The sequence below is a fragment of the Primulina tabacum genome, chromosome 11, assembly GCF_025594145.1.
Source record: "Primulina tabacum isolate GXHZ01 chromosome 11, ASM2559414v2, whole genome shotgun sequence".
Taxonomy (NCBI): Eukaryota; Viridiplantae; Streptophyta; class Magnoliopsida; order Lamiales; family Gesneriaceae; genus Primulina; species Primulina tabacum.
In genome coordinates this window covers 36,585,724-36,604,216 of record NC_134560.1, presented here as the reverse complement: position 1 = coordinate 36,604,216, position 18,493 = coordinate 36,585,724, and the positions used below count along the sequence as shown (strand labels likewise).

The 18,493-nt window shown below is 36.1% G+C and overlaps 2 protein-coding genes across 3 annotated transcripts; one reads left to right on the top strand and one right to left on the bottom strand.

Annotated features, from left to right (window-relative positions):
• Nucleotides 1–10,551: 10,551 nt before the first annotated feature.
• LOC142519453 (squalene monooxygenase SE1-like) lies at nt 10,552–13,544 on the bottom strand. The gene is made up of 8 exons (XM_075622482.1): nt 13,220–13,544; nt 12,695–12,806; nt 12,399–12,573; nt 12,148–12,316; nt 11,836–12,060; nt 11,457–11,732; nt 11,098–11,376; nt 10,552–10,963 (listed from the first exon to the last, which is right to left on the bottom strand). The coding sequence occupies exons 1-8, from the start codon at nt 13,472–13,474 to the stop codon at nt 10,829–10,831; spliced, it is 1,626 nt and encodes a 541-aa protein (XP_075478597.1). The 5' UTR covers nt 13,475–13,544; the 3' UTR covers nt 10,552–10,828.
• A 1,523-nt stretch (nt 13,545–15,067) lies between these two features.
• LOC142519022 (WD-40 repeat-containing protein MSI2-like) lies at nt 15,068–18,218 on the top strand. Of its 2 annotated transcripts, none has more exons than XM_075621898.1 (6): nt 15,068–15,465; nt 16,182–16,505; nt 16,613–16,756; nt 16,854–16,978; nt 17,626–17,721; nt 17,815–18,218. In XM_075621898.1, the coding sequence occupies exons 1-6, from the start codon at nt 15,172–15,174 to the stop codon at nt 18,026–18,028; spliced, it is 1,197 nt and encodes a 398-aa protein (XP_075478013.1). In that variant the 5' UTR covers nt 15,068–15,171; the 3' UTR covers nt 18,029–18,218. The 2 variants fall into 2 exon arrangements, with proteins under 2 accessions (XP_075478013.1, XP_075478012.1); XM_075621897.1 differs by having other exon boundaries at nt 15,068–15,469; nt 16,186–16,505.
• Nucleotides 18,219–18,493: the final 275 nt, after the last annotated feature.

The following is an 18,493-nucleotide window of genomic DNA, read 5'->3' as shown; positions in this document are numbered from 1 at the left end:
CAGTACTATAATTCTAGACCTGTTCAGAAGAGATACAGACCAGACAACAAAAACAGAAGGGAAGAACAACATTCTAAGATGCATTCTGTTAGAGATAACAGACCTTCTATTGCAAACACATCTGTGGATACCCGAAGTACAAGGTCGCCTAGAATTGTATAAATGTGGGTTCCTAAAGGACTGATAAGGCTCGGACCCAAATGGATTGGGTACCAGTTACTAAAACTTGTGTTTGCAGGAACAGGAGAGGAAAACCAAGATCAGCAACTCCATATGGTATCTGGACAGTGGATGTTCCAGACATATGACCGGACAAAAGAATCTACTTTCAGAAATAATGAGTTGTACTGGACCAAAGATAACTCTTTTTGGGGACAACTCAAAAGGTAAAATCGTGGGTAAAAGTAAAATTATCCATGGTAACATCACTATATATGACGTGCTCTTGGTTGAAAATCTTTGTTATAATTTAATCAGTATTAGTCAACTGTGTGATAATGGTTATTCAGTAGCTTTTCAGAAGCACACATGCACAGTTAAAGATGCTGATGAGTTTACTGTATTAATGGGAAAAAGAGAAGACAACAGTTACAAAGTTTCTTGGAACATAGATCATGTTAATGTTCCTACACGTTTAGTTGCCTCCCTTAGTGATAAACATTAGCTATGGCAGAAGAGATTGAATCACCTGAACTTCAAGTCTATTAATTATCTCAAGAAGCAGAACATAGTTGATGGTTTACTTGATATTAATTTCGTTAAGAATCATGTATGTTCTGCATGTCAACTTGGTAAACAAGTAAGTTCTAGCTTCAAGAATAAAGGTAGTAAATCAACTTCAAGCTGTTTGGAATAATTGCATATGAAATTATTTGGTCCAATCCCTATCATGAGCTTATGGGGAATGAAGTATACACTTGTTGTTGTTGATGACTTCTCTAGATTTACTTGGGTGATATTTCTTACTGGAAAAGATCAAACCAGTAGCCTCCTGATCAAGCTTCTGAAAAGGATTCAAAATGAAAAATCAGTTTCTGTCATTAAAATCAGAAGTGATCGGGGCACTGAATTTACTAACAAGATTCTTGAGTTATATCTAGATGAACAGGGAATTCATCATGAATATTCAGCTGCCAGAACGCCTCAACAAAATGAAGTAGCTGAGAGGAGAAACAAAAATATTAAAGAAGCTGCTAGAACAATGCTAGCAGATGCAGACATCTCTCAGCGCTTCTGGGCAGAAGCAATCAACACATCATGTTACACACAAAACAGAACCATGATAAACAAAAGGCAAAATCAGACTCCATATAGGATATGGAAAGGGAGTAAGCATAATGTATCTTATTTTCATGTATTTGGTTGCAAATGCTTTGTGCACAATAATGGTAAAAATCATTTGTCTGCATTTGATTCAAAATCAGATGCTGGATTATTTCTTGAATATTCAGTAGTGAGCAAAGCATTCAGAATTTTCAATAATAGAACTCTTAATGTTGAAGAATCTATTCATGTTGTTTTTGATGAAGATAGCAGTGCTCTTGAAATTTCTAACGTGTCAAATCTAAGTAACAGATTAGATAGGATTCATCTGGAACTGGATAGTGAAGATGATGCAGAACCAAGTGTCAAAGATGCTCAAAATCTAGAACCAGACATTCCTCTGGTAGAACCAGTTGTTCAGACACAGGACACCCCAGAACCAGAAGTTGACATTCCAGAATCTGCTACTGCTTTAGTTGAGCATGATCCGAATCCATCAAACCAGGGAAAAATTTCTTTAAACCCTTTTGTTTGGAGAAAATTTCACCCTCCATCTTTGGTCATTTGTATTCCAGCAGCTCCATTAAGAACCAAAAGGCAAATGATTAATGAATATATGCATGCTGCTTTTATCTCTCAGGATGAACCAGAAGATTGAAAAAGCTCTTCTCGATCCCAGTTGGATTGAAGCTATGCAAGAAGAGCTTAATCAATTTAAAAGAAATGAAGTTTGGTTTCTTGTACCTAGACCATCTCATCAAGCTGTTATTGGAATCCGGTGAGTATTTAGAAACAAGCTAAATGAAGAAGGTATTGTTGTCAGAAATAAAGCAAGACTGCTGGCTCAATGTTTCAGACAAGAAGAAGGAATAGACTATGATGAGACCTATGCACCAGTAGCAAGGCTTGAAGCTATCAGAATATTCTTAGCCTTTGCTGCTTTCAAAAACTTCAAAGTTTATCAGATGGACAGTGAAAAGTGCCTTCCTAAATGGTCTACTGCAAGAAGAGATCTACGTTGAACAACCTCCAGGTTTTATTGATCATTTCTTACCGCATCATGTGTTTAAATTACACAAAGCCCTGTATGATTTAAAACAGGCACCTCGAGCTTGGTATGACACGCTCTCACAATTTCTTGTCGATCATGACTTTAAAATCGGCACAGTAAACAAGAATTTGTTCACTTTAGTTAAGAATAAGCAAATTCTATTGGTACAGATTTATGTTGATGACATTATCTTTGGGTTAACTAACCCCAAATTATGTGCAAAGTTTTCTAAATTAATGCAGAAACAATTTGAAATGAGCATGATGGGAGAATTGACATTCTTCCTAGGACTGCAGATTAAGCAACTTGATCCTGAAATCTTCATAAATCAGGCTAAGTTTACTAAGGAACTACTGAAAAAGTTTGGCATGAAACATGCTCTGCTGCTTCCACTCCAATGAGCTCATCTACTAAACTTGATAAGGATGAAATGGAATTTCAGTAGAGGTAACTCAGTATCGTGGTCTAATTAGTTCATTATTATATTTTACTGCCAGTAGACCTGATATTATGTTTGTTGTTTGTATTTGTGCAAGATTTCAATCTAACCCTAAGCAATCACATTACATTGCTGCTAAACATATTCTGAAATACTTAAAGGGCACTCAAAATGTCGGCCTTTGGTATCCCAATGATTCTTCTTTCAATCTTATTGGATATTCAGATGCTGACTATGCAGGTTGCAAACTGGATAGAAAAAGCACAAGTGGTTTTTGTCAATTTCTTGGTAATAGGTTGATCTCCTGGTTCAGTAAAAAGCAGACTTCCATAGCTACGTATACTGCAGAAGCAGAATACCTTGCTGCTGGAAGCTGCTGCTCTCAAATACTGTGGATGCAACAACAACTTAAAGACTAGTGGAGTTCAAGCCTCTGAATCACCTATATTATGTGACAATACCAGTGCTATTGCAAATACGCATAATCCAGTACTTCATTCCAGAACGAAGCACATTGACATCAGACATCATTTTATTAGAGATCATGTGCAGAAGAAAGACATTCGTCTGGAATATGTCCCTACTGATCAGCAAGCAGCAGATATCTTTACTAAACCTTTGCCTGAGAATAAGTTTTCTTATTTTCGTAATGTTCTCGGTTTAATTGATTTATCTTAATTACTGTTTACTATCTTCTGTTTTCTTTTTTGCAGTAAGTAAAAGCAGAACAAGAGATATGACAAAATGAGATATTTCATTCATGAAACTAGATGCATTACATTCTCTAATCTATTACAATTGTTGATTTCAGCAGTACTGAGAACTTCAGCAGGACCTAACTAGGCGCTACTGGAATCATCCCCTTCTTCGCGTGGTCATGGTTTGTAGAAGGGATGATTCCGCAGCCTAGTCTTTCTAACACTATGGAATCATCCCCCTCTCTTTGCATGATCGTGGTTTGTGAACGGGATGATTCCTCATACTGTCAAGAAAATACTCAAATTATAGATCGAGATATTTCTTCCAAGTCTTCATATCTTGGAAAATGATGTCTTCAGACATCACCTTACGAGAAGCTGGAAGTTGCCTTTGTTACTCATCTGCTGAATCAGACTCTGGAGAAGACTCCGAGAGAATATTTGCATCATCCATTTGTTTTGATTTGTTATTTGTGTAAATGACTTAGTTTGTGAGCTTGTAGGTATTTATAGTAAGCCTCGGGGAAGCTAAAGAGCCACTTGTCTGTTCATTTCATGCACGAATATCAAGAGTTATCTGTCTTTCCTTCAGATCTCGTATCTTCGCTTTTAATATTTATTTATTATTTGCATTTATTCAGGAGGAATTTTTTTCTGATATTTCCGTGCCATGTCATAAGCAAAAGAATATTTGTCTTTTCGATAAAACAATGTGTCTACTGGTAGTTACAAAAGTGCTGGATATATTTCAGAACTTATGATTTCCAGTAGATATTATCATAAGACGACAAATCCTTTTATGATTTTCTTTAATAACCGCTTGTACAGCCCGCCTCTTTCATTTTATTTTAAAATTTTGGTGTACCTGACACTCTCTGTTTAACCTTTCAAAAACTCAACAGCAAACATACTGACACGTGTCTTTATGTTTCTCTGACGGCTGTACATTTTGATTATTAACCGCCTTTTCGATCTCATTTCACCTTTTTACGATTTCAGACTTTTGCTTACTAGCTACTGCTTTCTCTCGCATTCATCTACTACAGAATCTACTTCGAATTCTTTTTGCTTGCAGAAATGGCTGGAGCTTAAACTCTAAATGCTTATCAAGTCAACTTTGCATCGGTTCTGACCATCAAAGACGAGAATCTTGTTAAGATGTTCAAAGCAATTGAAAAATCTGGTCTCCGAAGGTTTTTGGAAGCACCTGCTATCATATACAAGACTACTCTCTTGGATTTCTACGCCAAAGCAACCGTCGAGGAAGAGAAAATCATTTATTCCCAGGGAGGTGCATCTATCTCCGTTTATGCTGTACTATTGAGATCGACTTTCTTTCTCCATGCTCAGGTATCTCTGACTTGTCTGATATTTCTAAGGAGGAGATGTCCACTGCTCTTACCTCCTTCTCAGCTTCTGGAGAGGAACTCTGTCTCTCTTGCTTCAAAAAGCTTCTGAAAATGGAATATCAAGTGCTTGTCGATATCGTGGCAAAGGCACTTCTGGTCAAAGCTGGTACGTTTTATAAGCTGACCAAGGAGAAGGTACAAATGATGGTAGCTATCACTTCTGACTTTAAGGTGGACTGGAGTCGATTCTTGTTCAGAATCATGAAGGATATGGTTGTGAGGAAAGCTACTGGTTTTGCTGTTCAGATCAGCACGATGTTAAAGGATGCTGGTTTGCCTCACACTTCTAAATAGGATGCTTCTTTTGTAACAATGGCCGATGCTGCCAATGTACTTGCTTTGAGGCCAAAACCAACTGTGGCCGAGTTTGTTGCTCTGAAGAAAGAGGTTGGTGATGCTCAGACTGAGGCTCAAGTGCCTCAAAAGAAAATCAAGAGAAAAAGAGTGGTTGTCTCCACTGATTCGGATAAAACAGTATCTGAGGAGTCTGCTTCTCCAATCAAGGCATCATTCCTTGCCGCCCTAGCAAGAAAAAAGCTCGCTCAGTTCTCCGCCTCAAGAAAACAGCAGCCGTTGCTGATTTAGACACTGTCCCTTAGAGACAAGTGTTTCCAGAAGCCACCTCATCCCAACCAGAATCTGTCCCAGTCTCCAAACCAGCAGTCACATCTACTATCACCACCTCTACTTCTATTCCGACTTTCAGACCCTCGTCTGGAGTCGTTTTTCGAGAATCTACTGCAGGGTATTCTGCCTTTAGATCCGTACTGCCTGCCTCCTCTTCAGATAAAGGCAAGGGTAAACTTGTTGCAGAACCATAATCTTGGCGCCAAGTCATCTGTTCTCACTGCTATTGATCTTCACTTGGAGAAGATTGAAAAATCTACAGTGAAGACATGATTTTGTTTGATGATTGGCTGAAAATCAGAATTCTCCACCCAATCACTTATTTGAAAACACCAGGTGTTTATGCGATAATGGTGAAAAATGAGAAGAAGGTCTTTGACTCTGCCAAGACCGAAAATGTTATTGCGGCAATGAGTAGACGAAGGTACATTCTTGAGCAGTTGAAGTGTCAGAAGCTTGAATCTGCTTTAAAGACTCTTAAGTCTAATTTCGACTCTATGATTCCTACTGCTGCTCAAGATCAGAATGTCATCCAAATTTTGACCGATAGACTGAAATTGATGAATGAGCAACTTCTTGCTCAAGAACAGGCCTTTGGAGAGCCTGTACAGTATCATGTAGGCTTCATCCCAGACTTTATTCAGAATGAGCCAGTTGAGGAAAGGACCACAGCTCCATCAGAAGCTAAGGTCTCTAGTACTCCTGCATCCCTGACGATGCCTACTCAATCCTCCTCTTTGATTTATGTTCGAGAATTGGCTTCAGTTGATGAAGTCATTCAATATATTGCTCTTATTGTATCTACTGCACCAGAAGCAGATCGGGCTGATGATGTGGTCCAACCAGAAGCTCGACCAGCAGACCAATCCATGGCAGAATCAGATGCTACCCCATCTCAATCACTGCCGAATCTAGAGGTATTCTCTGCTGAACATCAGGCGGAAATGAAAACTATTTTGAATGTTCAATCTAAATCTATTCCAGCCGCTGAGCAACTGGAAGCCACGGAAGCTACCCAACCAGATCAGAGTGCAGCTCCTGAAACAACTACTGTTGGAGGCACTTCTGCAGAACAGACTACTGCTCCTTCTACTGCTCAACTAGAAGATGCCCCTTCTACTGCTTTGATTATCCATCCTGCTGATTCTCCTGCTCACAACGATCGTCTCGCAGAGATCAGAAAGAGTATGCTCTAAAGGACACCGTCCCCAGCAGAAACAACGTTTGATCTTGAATTCGAGATAGATATTCTGAGGAAAAATCTTGATAATCTGTCAGAGATTGTTAAACAGTTGTCTTTTGAACATGCTGGTGAGGTTAGTGCCACAAAATTCTTCCGTGACTGCATCTCAAAAAAAGTCACTGGCATGGCAGAATCATTGGCCAAACTACATGTCGAAATCAGCCTTTTCAGACAAAATGTTGTCTTAAGTCACGCCAGCATCTTGCTTGGTCAATCTGACATCATTAAAACTGTCTCTGATCATGATTCGGCTATTCAATCAGTCTCCACCAAAGTAGAAGCCTTGGACTCGAAACTTGTAACTATTGATGCCAAGATTGAGTCTCAATCTCAATCTGTTCTTGATCTAAATGAACGAGTTTCGAATCAGGCACCATTTCCGGAGATGCTGAATAATGGCATTCTTACTCTTACTGGCCGAGTGGATGACTTACTCACTCGTGTTCAAGCCAATGATGCCAAAAAGGGGGAAGCAGAAGGCAGAGAAGAAGGCAGATCTGGAGGACATCATGCAGAATCCTCCTTCAAAAACCAAGATCCTCAGGATGAGGAAACAATGTTCAGAGACATTGGAACGGATGATTAAATTCTTTTGAACTCTGTTTTACTGTTTGTTTGTTTATCGATTATCTTATTTGCTATCTACTTTCATATTCTTCGATACTAACATCTAGGTTTTGGCATCACCGTAAAGGGGGAAATTGTTAGATTTAATTGTGGTGATGAGAGTCAAAATCAGTATGAAGCGATAGCTAAAACCAGAAGACTATATAAAAGTAAAAGCTCTCGTATCGCGTTAACAAAAGCAGTACTCTTCGAGTACTTATCAGCTTAGAAAACCAGAAGCAAAACGTAGCTTTATAAGTAGAACTTAGCTTAAGCAGAAGTAACTTAACGTCTTTTACTTGATCGTTACAATCTTAAATGTTACCGTTACTTTACCTAGTACTAGCATTAATTGCACCATTAATGCTGTACAAAGTTATTTAATACGCCTTACCAATTTTGGTATAAAACAAAGAATGATTATTCTGAAAGCTTTCTGCAGGGCCTTTTTTAGGTGATAAAGCCGATTCTATCAGAAGTCAAAAGAAGCCGTTTTGTTTACATTGGACTCAAGCTTTCTAGATATAATAAGATCAATCCTTTATAGAAACAACGTTATTATCATTATCAACGCAACGATTATTCCAATGTCAGTTTTGAGCTTTCATAAACTACTTATCTTCAAAGCTCAATATACAGAAAAGCAGCACACGCTTTATTATTCATATCCGATCTTCTGAGATTATTTTGTGCTGTTACTGTTTCATAACTCTCTTCAAGCTAAACACTTTACTATATCATTGAGAAGAGTTTGTAAATTGGAAAATAGTCTTTTCCAGAATTTTGTTGTATTCGTTTTTACGGAGTTGTGTTACTAAGAGTTTCAGTAGGCTAAGGGTAAGCCCTACTGAAGTGGGTGTGTACAAGTGTTGTACTGTAATATCCAAAGTCTTTTAGTGATACCTTCTGAAACAGAAGAAAGGGAGACGTAGAAGATTTTATTTTCGAACTTCCAGAAACAACCACTGTTCTACTGCCTACTGTTTTATTATTTCTCATCGTACTCCATTAAATCGTTTCCGCACTTATTGTGATCTGCTGGATTTACATTCGAACAAGACCAGCTATAATCTCTAACAGGATTCTAGCATCCTTTGCAAATTCATCAAATAAAGGAAAGAGTTTATTCACCCCCTCTAAACTCCTTATCGATCCCCAACAGTGATTATGCAGGAGATCGAGATAATAGAAAAAGAACTTCAGGATATGCTTTTCTCTTAGATTCAACGGCTGTTCCATAGACTTCGAAGAAGCAATCAGTTGTTACTTTATCAACCACTGAAGCTGAATTTGTTGCAGCAACTTCATGTATATCAAGCTATTTGATTGAAAAAATTCTTGAAGAGCTTAAATTCAAGAATCATGATTCTATTTATTGTGATAATAGTTCAGCCATAAAACTATCAAAGAATTCAGTCCCACATGGAAGAAGCAAGCACATTGATGTCAAATATCATTTTTTAAGAGAACCTCACAAAGAATGAAACAATTAATCTCATCTATTGTAGAAGCAAAAACCAAGTAGCTGACATATTTACTCGGTCCCTCAAACTACCTGCATTTCAGAAACTAAAAGAGCTACTTAGTTTTATCACACTACATAACAAGTTTGAGAGAAGGTGCTCTTATTAAATCGATGTTGACCTTATCGATTTAAGGGGAGATTTTTGAATTGTTAAAAATCTATCAGTGCAAATTCTAAACCCATAGATTTATATGTTCATTTAAATGGAAGTTTAAAAAATAAAGTTCGAACCATTTTTGGTTATAAAACATGTATATATTTATTTTACTTGTAGTTTAAAAAATTAAGTCCGAACCATTTTTTATCATAAAACATAGGAAATATATTGTACTGTTAAAAAGATATTAATATTAGCACACTTTTCATGTGAAAGAATGCATATTAAAAAAATACGTAATATTCGACCTTTTTATTTGAAATAATGAAGAGTTATGTATCAATTAAATAAATTAATTAAAAAATATATCAATTATTAACTAATAGTGAGAAAAAGAATGCATATTGATGTATCAATCTATCAATTAAATAAATTAATTTTATTTAACTTGAAATTTAAAAAATTAAGTTTTGTACCTCTAACAATAAATTTATATTTTCATTTAATTTGAAGTTTAAAAAATGAGAACATACATTAATCATATATAAATCAATCAATTAACAAATATTCGAATAATATTATATGATTGTGTCAATCTTAATAAATCGATGAAATCACAATATATTATTATTATATTACAAAAAATAAAGAACTAAAATTATTCATATCTTCATGACCTCACAATTATTTCAGATACAATAAAACACCACCATCTAAAAATATTTATTTAAGCTAACTTTATTTATTGAAATCAATGCAAATCAAATATTAGATAATTAACATTGTAGTGATGAATATTATAGATAGATATAAATGAGATAACAAAAAACTAAATATTTATTTAACTTTAAGTTAAAAATATTAAGTACGAACCATTTTTTTATAATAGAAAATATATTGTAGGTTTAAAAAATACAAACCACAAATCGATATGTTCATTTAACTTGAAATCTAAAAAAATTAAGTGTGAATCACTAACCACAAACTTATATGTTCATTTAACTTGAATTTTAAAAAATAAAGTCTGAACTATTTTTTGTTATAAAATGTAGATTTTTAATTTGAAATAATGTATAGTTATGTATCAATTAAATTAATTAACTAATTAAATTAAAAAAATCGATTATTAAGTTATAGTGTAAAAAAGAAATCAAAGTAACGTATCAATTAAATAAATTAGTTAATTAGATAATTAAATCAGAAAATCACAGTAAATAAATAAATAAAACATTAATTAAGAAATAGCGACAAAATTGGATATTAAGTGAATTTATAAATCAAACTCGTGTGTTTGATGCACAATTTTGAAATGTCCACTTATTAAGAAAATATATAATTTTGTTATATTGTTCATTTATCATGCCCACTTATTTGATTATTGTTGCGGTGACAATCATATATTCTATGCACAATCTTGAAATGTTTTATCACACCTGATACGCCACCATAAACCTCTCATCTGAAAGGAGAAACGTGTTCAAATCCACGTAAAAACGAAAAAAATCCTCCGATCTCTATCTCGATATTGTAATGGAAAAAAAAAACTCATCTAAGATAATATGAACTATTTTTAAGGGCAATTAATCTACTTTTATTATGACAAAGTGTTCCCCGATTTTGTACTATCTAGTATTCATATGTACTTGACTACTTACAAGCAATAATCATTGCACGGAGCATAATAAAATCAATATTATAACTCGTACTAGAAGAATATTCTATTGCAAGAAAATGAAAATTTGAATAAAAAAGAATAAATTTTTATTATAAAAAAAAGTATAGAGTAAAAATAAAGAATCATTTGATATGCCTCTTCTTGTTTGGTCTTGCTTCATCTCCAACAGAGATTCTTATGCAAAATCTTGTATTATCACGTCATCATATCGAACAAGGCACTCTTCATTACAACTGAGGATCCTCTGTTATATGCTGGAATGGTGATAGGGAAGAACATTTGCCTTACTCCTTCAGATTTTACTATAGGAAATATGATCCCGTATGCACTCTGCGCAACGAAATATAAATAAATTTTATCAGACACGACGAATGCGATTTTCAGTTGTCTTATGGGGATGAAAACTGGGATTTGATGAAAGATCATACGTAAAATTTAATTATTCCCTAGGTGAAAGAACTTACAGAAAGTAATCTGGCTCCAAGCATAAGGCGTTTAGGCGAAGGAAACGGTAGCAAAAGTCGTCCCACGCCATATAAGGCGACAGCAAAGAAGTGTGTAACCAAGCTCATAGGCCTTGGATTCAAACCAGACAGCAGTGCGATTGGTCCTTGTGAATACATCCCTCCCAGGCTCAAATAATCGAAACAAGCCTCGCGCATTTCCTTGCTGGCTTGATCTGGTGCAGGGCAGAATACCTTGTAAAGGGCTCCTGCTAATGTGTTTATTGTGGATGCCACTGGCTGTAAACCAAAAGAAATAAACTTATATTGGTGTTGGAAGTTCGCTTCTTTTGTTTTTGATAACGCTTCAATATTTTTACCTTTCTGAGGGTGTAGAAGGATTCGAGATGTTTGGTGAGGGCAGCTGCATCGCTGAAATCTTCGACAGGTCGTAGGAGATCTCGAAGGACCGCCACATCCGAAAGGGCAACCGTCATTCCTCCACCAGTCAACGGGTGGCGCATGTTGAATGCATCACCGAGCAAGATTGCACCAGGAGTGGGCAGTGGAGAGGCTGGCATGCTTCTGTTTGGCATTGATCTTATGTCTCCTGTCTCGATTTTTTTAACAAACGCATCACGAAGCTCGGTTGGAAGCTGAAAATCAAGCCAAAAGAGTTCAAGAAAATTTCATCAGACTCGAATAGAACTCCAAGGATCACGCATTGGCAATAATTCTGAATCTTTGTCATTAATATACCTGAGGAGCCACTTTGGTTTTCAAGTACTTGGCCATATCTCCATTAGAGATTGAAGGCAACTTTTGTCCCGGGACGTCCACTAAACATCTGACCTCGGTGCTGCTAACCGGATAGAACAAGATCGGTGACGGATTTGCCAAAATAACATGTCCATGGTTCGGTTGAGGCAGGTTGCCGTTCTCTAAGTTCAGTACCATACCAACAAAGTGTGATACAATATCTACCTGCAAAATGATTGTAAAAATTGTTAAAATTGAGAATCTTTTCTTGTTAAGATTACCTTTAGATAAGGCAGAGTTCTCAGATTTTACCTGGGGTACGCACAGATTTTTCCTCAAGTTTGAAAAACATCCATCACAGACAATAGTCAGAGGTGCATATGCTTTAGCATCTTGTCCATCTTTGTTCTTGTACTTGACTCCTTTAACGGTCCCCTTCTCTTCTATTAAAGACGTAACGGTTCCTTGTTCCATTCTCACACTATATAAAGATATAAATCATCATGTTATAAGAAATTTATAGAAAATATCGACGTCAAAAGTTAGCCAAAAACAAGCCATACTTGGGAAGCGACGCAGCCTTCTGGCGTAGCCTTTGGATGAACCGGCCGTGGTGAAAACTTCTTCCGGAAACATCTGAACTGAATTCTTGCAACGGGTAGCTTAATTTGGCATATTTTCCTTCTTTGTAAAGCACATAGCCATACACTTGCTGAGAGTCGATCCCGCTCACACATTCTATAACCGTAAATCGAAATTAGTATATACATAAAAAAAATAATGTATTTGCTCAAGAAATCTCAAGCGACTAAAAGATGAATGTATTTCAAAGTTTTGAGGATATCAGATCATATCTTACCCTCCATTCCCAGTTCCACTAACTTCAGGTAGCCTCCTGGTTGTAGGAGCTCACCAACTATTCTGTCAGGTTGGCTTAAATCCCTCTCAATCACTTGAACCTGTCGCCCATCCTGTTAATTGATACAACAAAAACAGCACATTAAACATGATTGTAGGCGAGTGAGTTATCTGCACCTGATGCAGATCCAAAAAGAACTCAACGAAGTGTACATTTAGTAAGCATGAAAATCAGATTGAATTTCCGCATGGAAATGTAAATCCAACTTCAGATTCTTGAAGTAGCAGATTTGAAAAAAAGTGGCAACCATATATCTCGCATTCACCTACAACTTGCATGCATGAATTGTACACAAGAATCATGAACAAGTAACAAACACGTTATAAAACTTTAACATATTTATTCGACTAGACAATCTCCCCCGACCGCAAACAGAGTTCGCCTTGAATAACATCATGTGTCACTCATAAGAATCATATCATATCAATAGAATGAACAAAGAAAGGATGAAATTATTTGTCGTACCTTAGCCAAACTATAAGCAAGTGCAGAACCAGCTACACCCGCACCAACAATGACAACATCCGGTGGCCCGTCAGTCCGGAGCTTGACAACATTTTCCGATCTTTTCTTGACACCGGAATCTCTACTCTTCTCTATCTTAGTATTTCTACCCTTACTTTCAGGCAATGAGTATAGCAAAATCAACCCCAAAACTAATGCAATGAACCCTCCAACTGTATATAATTCGATTGAATTTTGCATAAGATCAATTTCCATTGTATTCACTAGTTAAATATGATCTATAACTTAGTTTGTCAGACGATGCTGCTTGATGTCTGGTTTGAGAACGAACATCCCTTTATATATAAGATGGTAAAGTGAAGGTAGTGAGTGAGAGCTCTCCAAGTTGGACATTGGTTGGTCAAACGAAGTTGGTTAATTTTACATACAAATTGGTGAAAACACGTTTCTTGAGGAAAACCGTGGGAAATTAACAAACCAGTGGTGGAACTACATTTTGACTCACACGACTTTAGTTTGTTTCGGTATACCAAAAGTTGGCATAGAGATAATCAGACCGAACAAGTAGGGTCCAAATCTCAGAATAATTTTCCGGACCGGAGAATTGTTCCTAATGCTAGTGAACAAATGTTGGAATACTTGACATGGTTCATATCAAATAACTATTTCGAAATTTAGTTAACACGTGAAATATATACATTTTTTGATGTGAGAACTTGCCGACGTTACCTTTGATGTTTTCGGGCTAGCGCAGTAGTCTGCAAATCAAATATAATAATAAGAACTTCGCTTGTCCGCATGATATACGAGTGTAACTTGTAAATTTTTTTAAAAAGATGTTTATAAATTTAAAATATTTAACATGTAACAAATAAAAAAATTTAAAAATTAAAATAAATAAAATGATATAAGACCTTAATTTTGATATCAAATTTTAATTTGTTTTAGATTTTATCTTTAGCTTTTTAAATAAAAAAAATTGGCGCCCCAAAAATTATTAAGTATTTGAGTAGGTCTCTTGTGAGACGGTCTCACGAATCTTTATCTGTGAGACGGTCAACCCTACCGATATTTCAAATAAAAAGTAATACTCTTAGCACAAAAAGTAAAATTTTTTATGGATAACCCAAATAAGCGATCCGTCTCACAAAATACGACCCATGAGACTGTCTCACACAAGTTTTTGCATAAGTATTTAAATAAAAAAATTTTAACCTAAATTTTTTTATGCCTCTCTATTTTTAGGTATACTTTAGTTATTTTATTTTTGATTTACACCTAACAAAAAATATGACTAACTTTCTAAATATGAATTTTTTTTGTTAACATAAAAAAAATATTTTATTTAAGTTGTTTTGATAAAGTATTATTTTATAATAAACGGAAGTAATTGGTGTATGTATGTATAGAAAAGGAATTGATCTGATTTGTATTTACAAAAAATTTAATAATTTTTTATAAAAAATAATATATTTTAATAAATCGGATCTAGTTGAAGATCCATCTTCCAAATTTAACACGATCTTATAACATTTTTTTGTGAAATAAAAGTAGGTGGATATTTTTAATTCAATGGAGGATTAAAGTAGGAAATTGACTTTCGATTATTAATTGTAAAAACAAAAAAGAAAGAAATTTCCTTCTACTTGTCTAGTGATTTGGTCAAGTTATTTAAAATATCAATTATTAAATATAGAAATATTAAATATTAAGCATGCAACACGTTGCATTTCATTAAAATAATATGCCGTCAAATCAACTTTTAGGCCCAATAACCCATATCTTAGTCCAGATTGAGGATTCGGCCCAGCCCATATTCCTGATATTCCCGCGAATATGATTACTTTGGCGGGAGCGAAGAAAGTGGAATCCTCCCATTTCCGCTTCTGCAGCTGCTGTGAGTGTGGAAACACCGCTACTGCGTGGTTTTGATTCTGTGTTGAGAGCGGGAGATGGAGGTGGTGGTGGAGGAGGAGTTCTCGGTGTGGAAGAAGAACACGCCGTTGTTGTACGACCTCGTTATCTGCCACTCTCTCGAGTGGCCGTCTCTCACGGTTCAGTGGTTGCCGTCGCTGTCTCTGTCGCTGTCGCAGTCCGGAGGCGGTGATCTGTCCGTTCATAAGTTGATTCTGGGTACGCACACTTCTGATGACGTCCCCAACTTCCTCATGGTCGCGCATGCTTACCTTCCCCGAGACCCCACCTCTGCGATCGAAGTCGACCTCGATAATTCAGTTATTCCCAAGGCCGGTGATGTTTGAACGATAAATATATTATTGCGCTTGAATAAATGCATGCACAGAAGCTTTTGTGAACGTGTGTTTGTTTCTCTGGTTTCTACTTGTATATTTAGTTTATGTTTGTATGAGCACCAACTGCTTGATTGAATGCGTGGCCCATTTTTTTTAGTCTGGTAAAGGTGAAGGGCTTATTTGAGTTTACATTATTCATTAGCTAAGATGAAATTTGATTTTAGCGCTCTAGTTAACTATTTTAATTTATGCATCTGTCTTGTATGCAATGCTACATTTTTTTTTGGCAGAGACAAAATTATTGAATAATTATTCATCGTTCTGTAATGCTTAAATGTCAGATGCATGCATTTTCTGTTAAAATTGTTTTCCTTTGCTTCCAGACATGCTCAACTCCACATATTCTTGTACAGTCAAAGGGGATTCTATTCTTGTTCTATTTCGAAAGTCCCAGACTTGCTAAGACGACAATTCTTTCACCATTTGGGGTTCAATTCCAGTCGTTCGCCTGTTGTTCCATAGATCGAAATATTTTTCAGTCTTTATTTTCATTTACCAAACCATTTCAATGGCAGATTGTGGGTTTATGGTACCATCTATCTGAGTTACTATATTTTTCTCTTGGTGGTAAACCACAATCCTTACCGAAAGTGTTGAAGTAGATCATCTAGTTGCAAGTTGCTGACTCCAAAATACATTTCTAACTATAGGTAGAGATAGTTCAAAAGATACAAGTTGATGGAGAAGTGAACAGGGCCCGCTGCATGCCACAAAATGACGCAATAGTTGCTTCAAAGACAAATGGTACTGAAGTATATGTGTTCGACTGTACTAAGCAATTGTTGAATACCAGACATGGTTGTAGTGATCCTGACTTGAGATTGAAGGGACATGAAAAAGAAGGATATGGTTTATCATTTAGCCCTTCTAAAGAAGGATATCTTCTAAGTGGTTCAAATGATTGCAAAATTTGCTTGTGGGATATTTCTGCAACGCCTCAAGATAAAGTACTTGACGCTAAATATATTTACGAGGTAACTTGTTGACTCTGTACTTTTCCTACTATCTTTTAGCAGTATATTTTTTTAACTCGAACTTTCAATTGGTTTTTAACTCCTAATTTTTATCATAATTGATATAGGGCCACGATAATGTGGTTGAGGATGTGTCATGGCATTCCAAGAATGAAAATTTATTTGGGTCTGTGGGAGATGATTGCAAGCTAATGATATGGGACTTGCGCACAAACAAGTTCCAACACTCTGTTATTGTACACGAGAAAGAGGTGAAAGATTTTTTGCTGCATTTTTCTTTTGCAATTTGAATTTTTTCCTTATTTATCTAGCTTCTAACGTGCCTCCTTTTATCCATCAAATTTTCAGGTGAACTATTTATCTTTCAATCCATTTAACGAGTGGGTTTTGGCCACTGCTTCCTCCGACACTACAGTTGGGCTGTTCGACATCCGGAACTTGAGTTCTCCACTGCATGCTCTCAGCAGTCATATGTATCTCCTTTTATTCCTTCGATTTTTATAGAAATAAGTTATGATCAGCTTCTCCTACATGGAATTTTTTTTAAGTTTAGTATTTTTCCTCAATTTCAAAATCCGGATTTAAAGATGTCTCGAAAATCGGTACATATTCTCTCACATACTTCTTCCTAATGTAAAGGCAATTTCTATCGATGAGGTTTATTTTGCATACTGCATGGGTTTTTTTTGGTTGACCACTAAAGACAATTCTTGCTTGAAATCAACATTATTTACAGTCATTGCCTCGTGAAAAAATAGGATCAACTGAGTTATAGCAATAGTGAAAAAAAATCAATCAGCTTACACCCTTCATGAACTAGTGATAGTAAGCTGTAAAATGATGTGGAATCCTTGTGTTTTGGTTAAAGTAAATAGCTCAATTTGAAGATTTAGAATAATAATCTGAGCTTGTATTTTGCACAATCACTGGACCTATTAAAAAACAACACAAGCATACAATTATTGCAGTTGTTGGTCCTATAGAACTAGTGGTTTGTCCCCGTCTACCCTAAGTTGATTATGTTTTACAAGTAATAATGTTTTCCCCGTGAAACAAACCCACTAATCTTCTCAAGTATGAAAAGCTAATGGCTACCATATACTTTGCATTTCATGCACAGGGAGGAGGTATTTCAGGTAGAATGGGATCCTAACCATGAAACTGTTCTTGCATCTTCTGCTGATGACAGGAGATTGATGGTTTGGGACATTAACAGGTACGCTTTATTAAGCATTTTACATTAATAACTCGTGGATTATGTTTCTCGTGCTTCTTATCACTCACTTGTCTCGAGTCTTTATGTTTTTAGAGTGGGAGATGAGCAATTGGAAGGTGAAGCAGAAGATGGTCCTCCTGAGCTCCTCTTTTCTCATGGTGGTCACAAAGCGAAGATTTCCGACTTTTCATGGAACAAGAACCAGGCATGGGTAATTTCGAGTGTAGCAGAGGACAATACTGCTCAGGTGTGGCAAATGGCGGAAAGCATCTACCGAGATGAGGATGACATCCAAACCGCAGATTGATCGCCCACATTTAGTTTGGGATAAGAAGTTTGTTGTATTATATGATTTATCGAAACCCAATATCCAGATCACGACATAGAACATAGAGCAGGCAGATTTGTGCTCCTCTTGGATAAAATAGAGATACTAAAAGTCCGAAAACTTTTGTAAGATTACTTTTGGAAGTGAACGACATGGTCGTAATCCTCCAGTGAGTGAGTATGCTCCGTAGGATGCCGTTCCTTTTAATTCTTAAAAAAGACCGTATCTCGTGAAATGTATTTTTTCGAAGGCAAATGTTTTCGTATCTAAATTGACACAAGCACAAAAACAGAACGATGCTCGCCATTTGATGAAAACTCTTAATTATGCATTAGAGTCAGCGGTCAAAGTGCAGATTTCAAGCCATTAATTTTACTTCCACCACGGAGCAGATCACTTGGAATGACAGAATATATGTAACATAATTATTTTGCAGCAGAACTA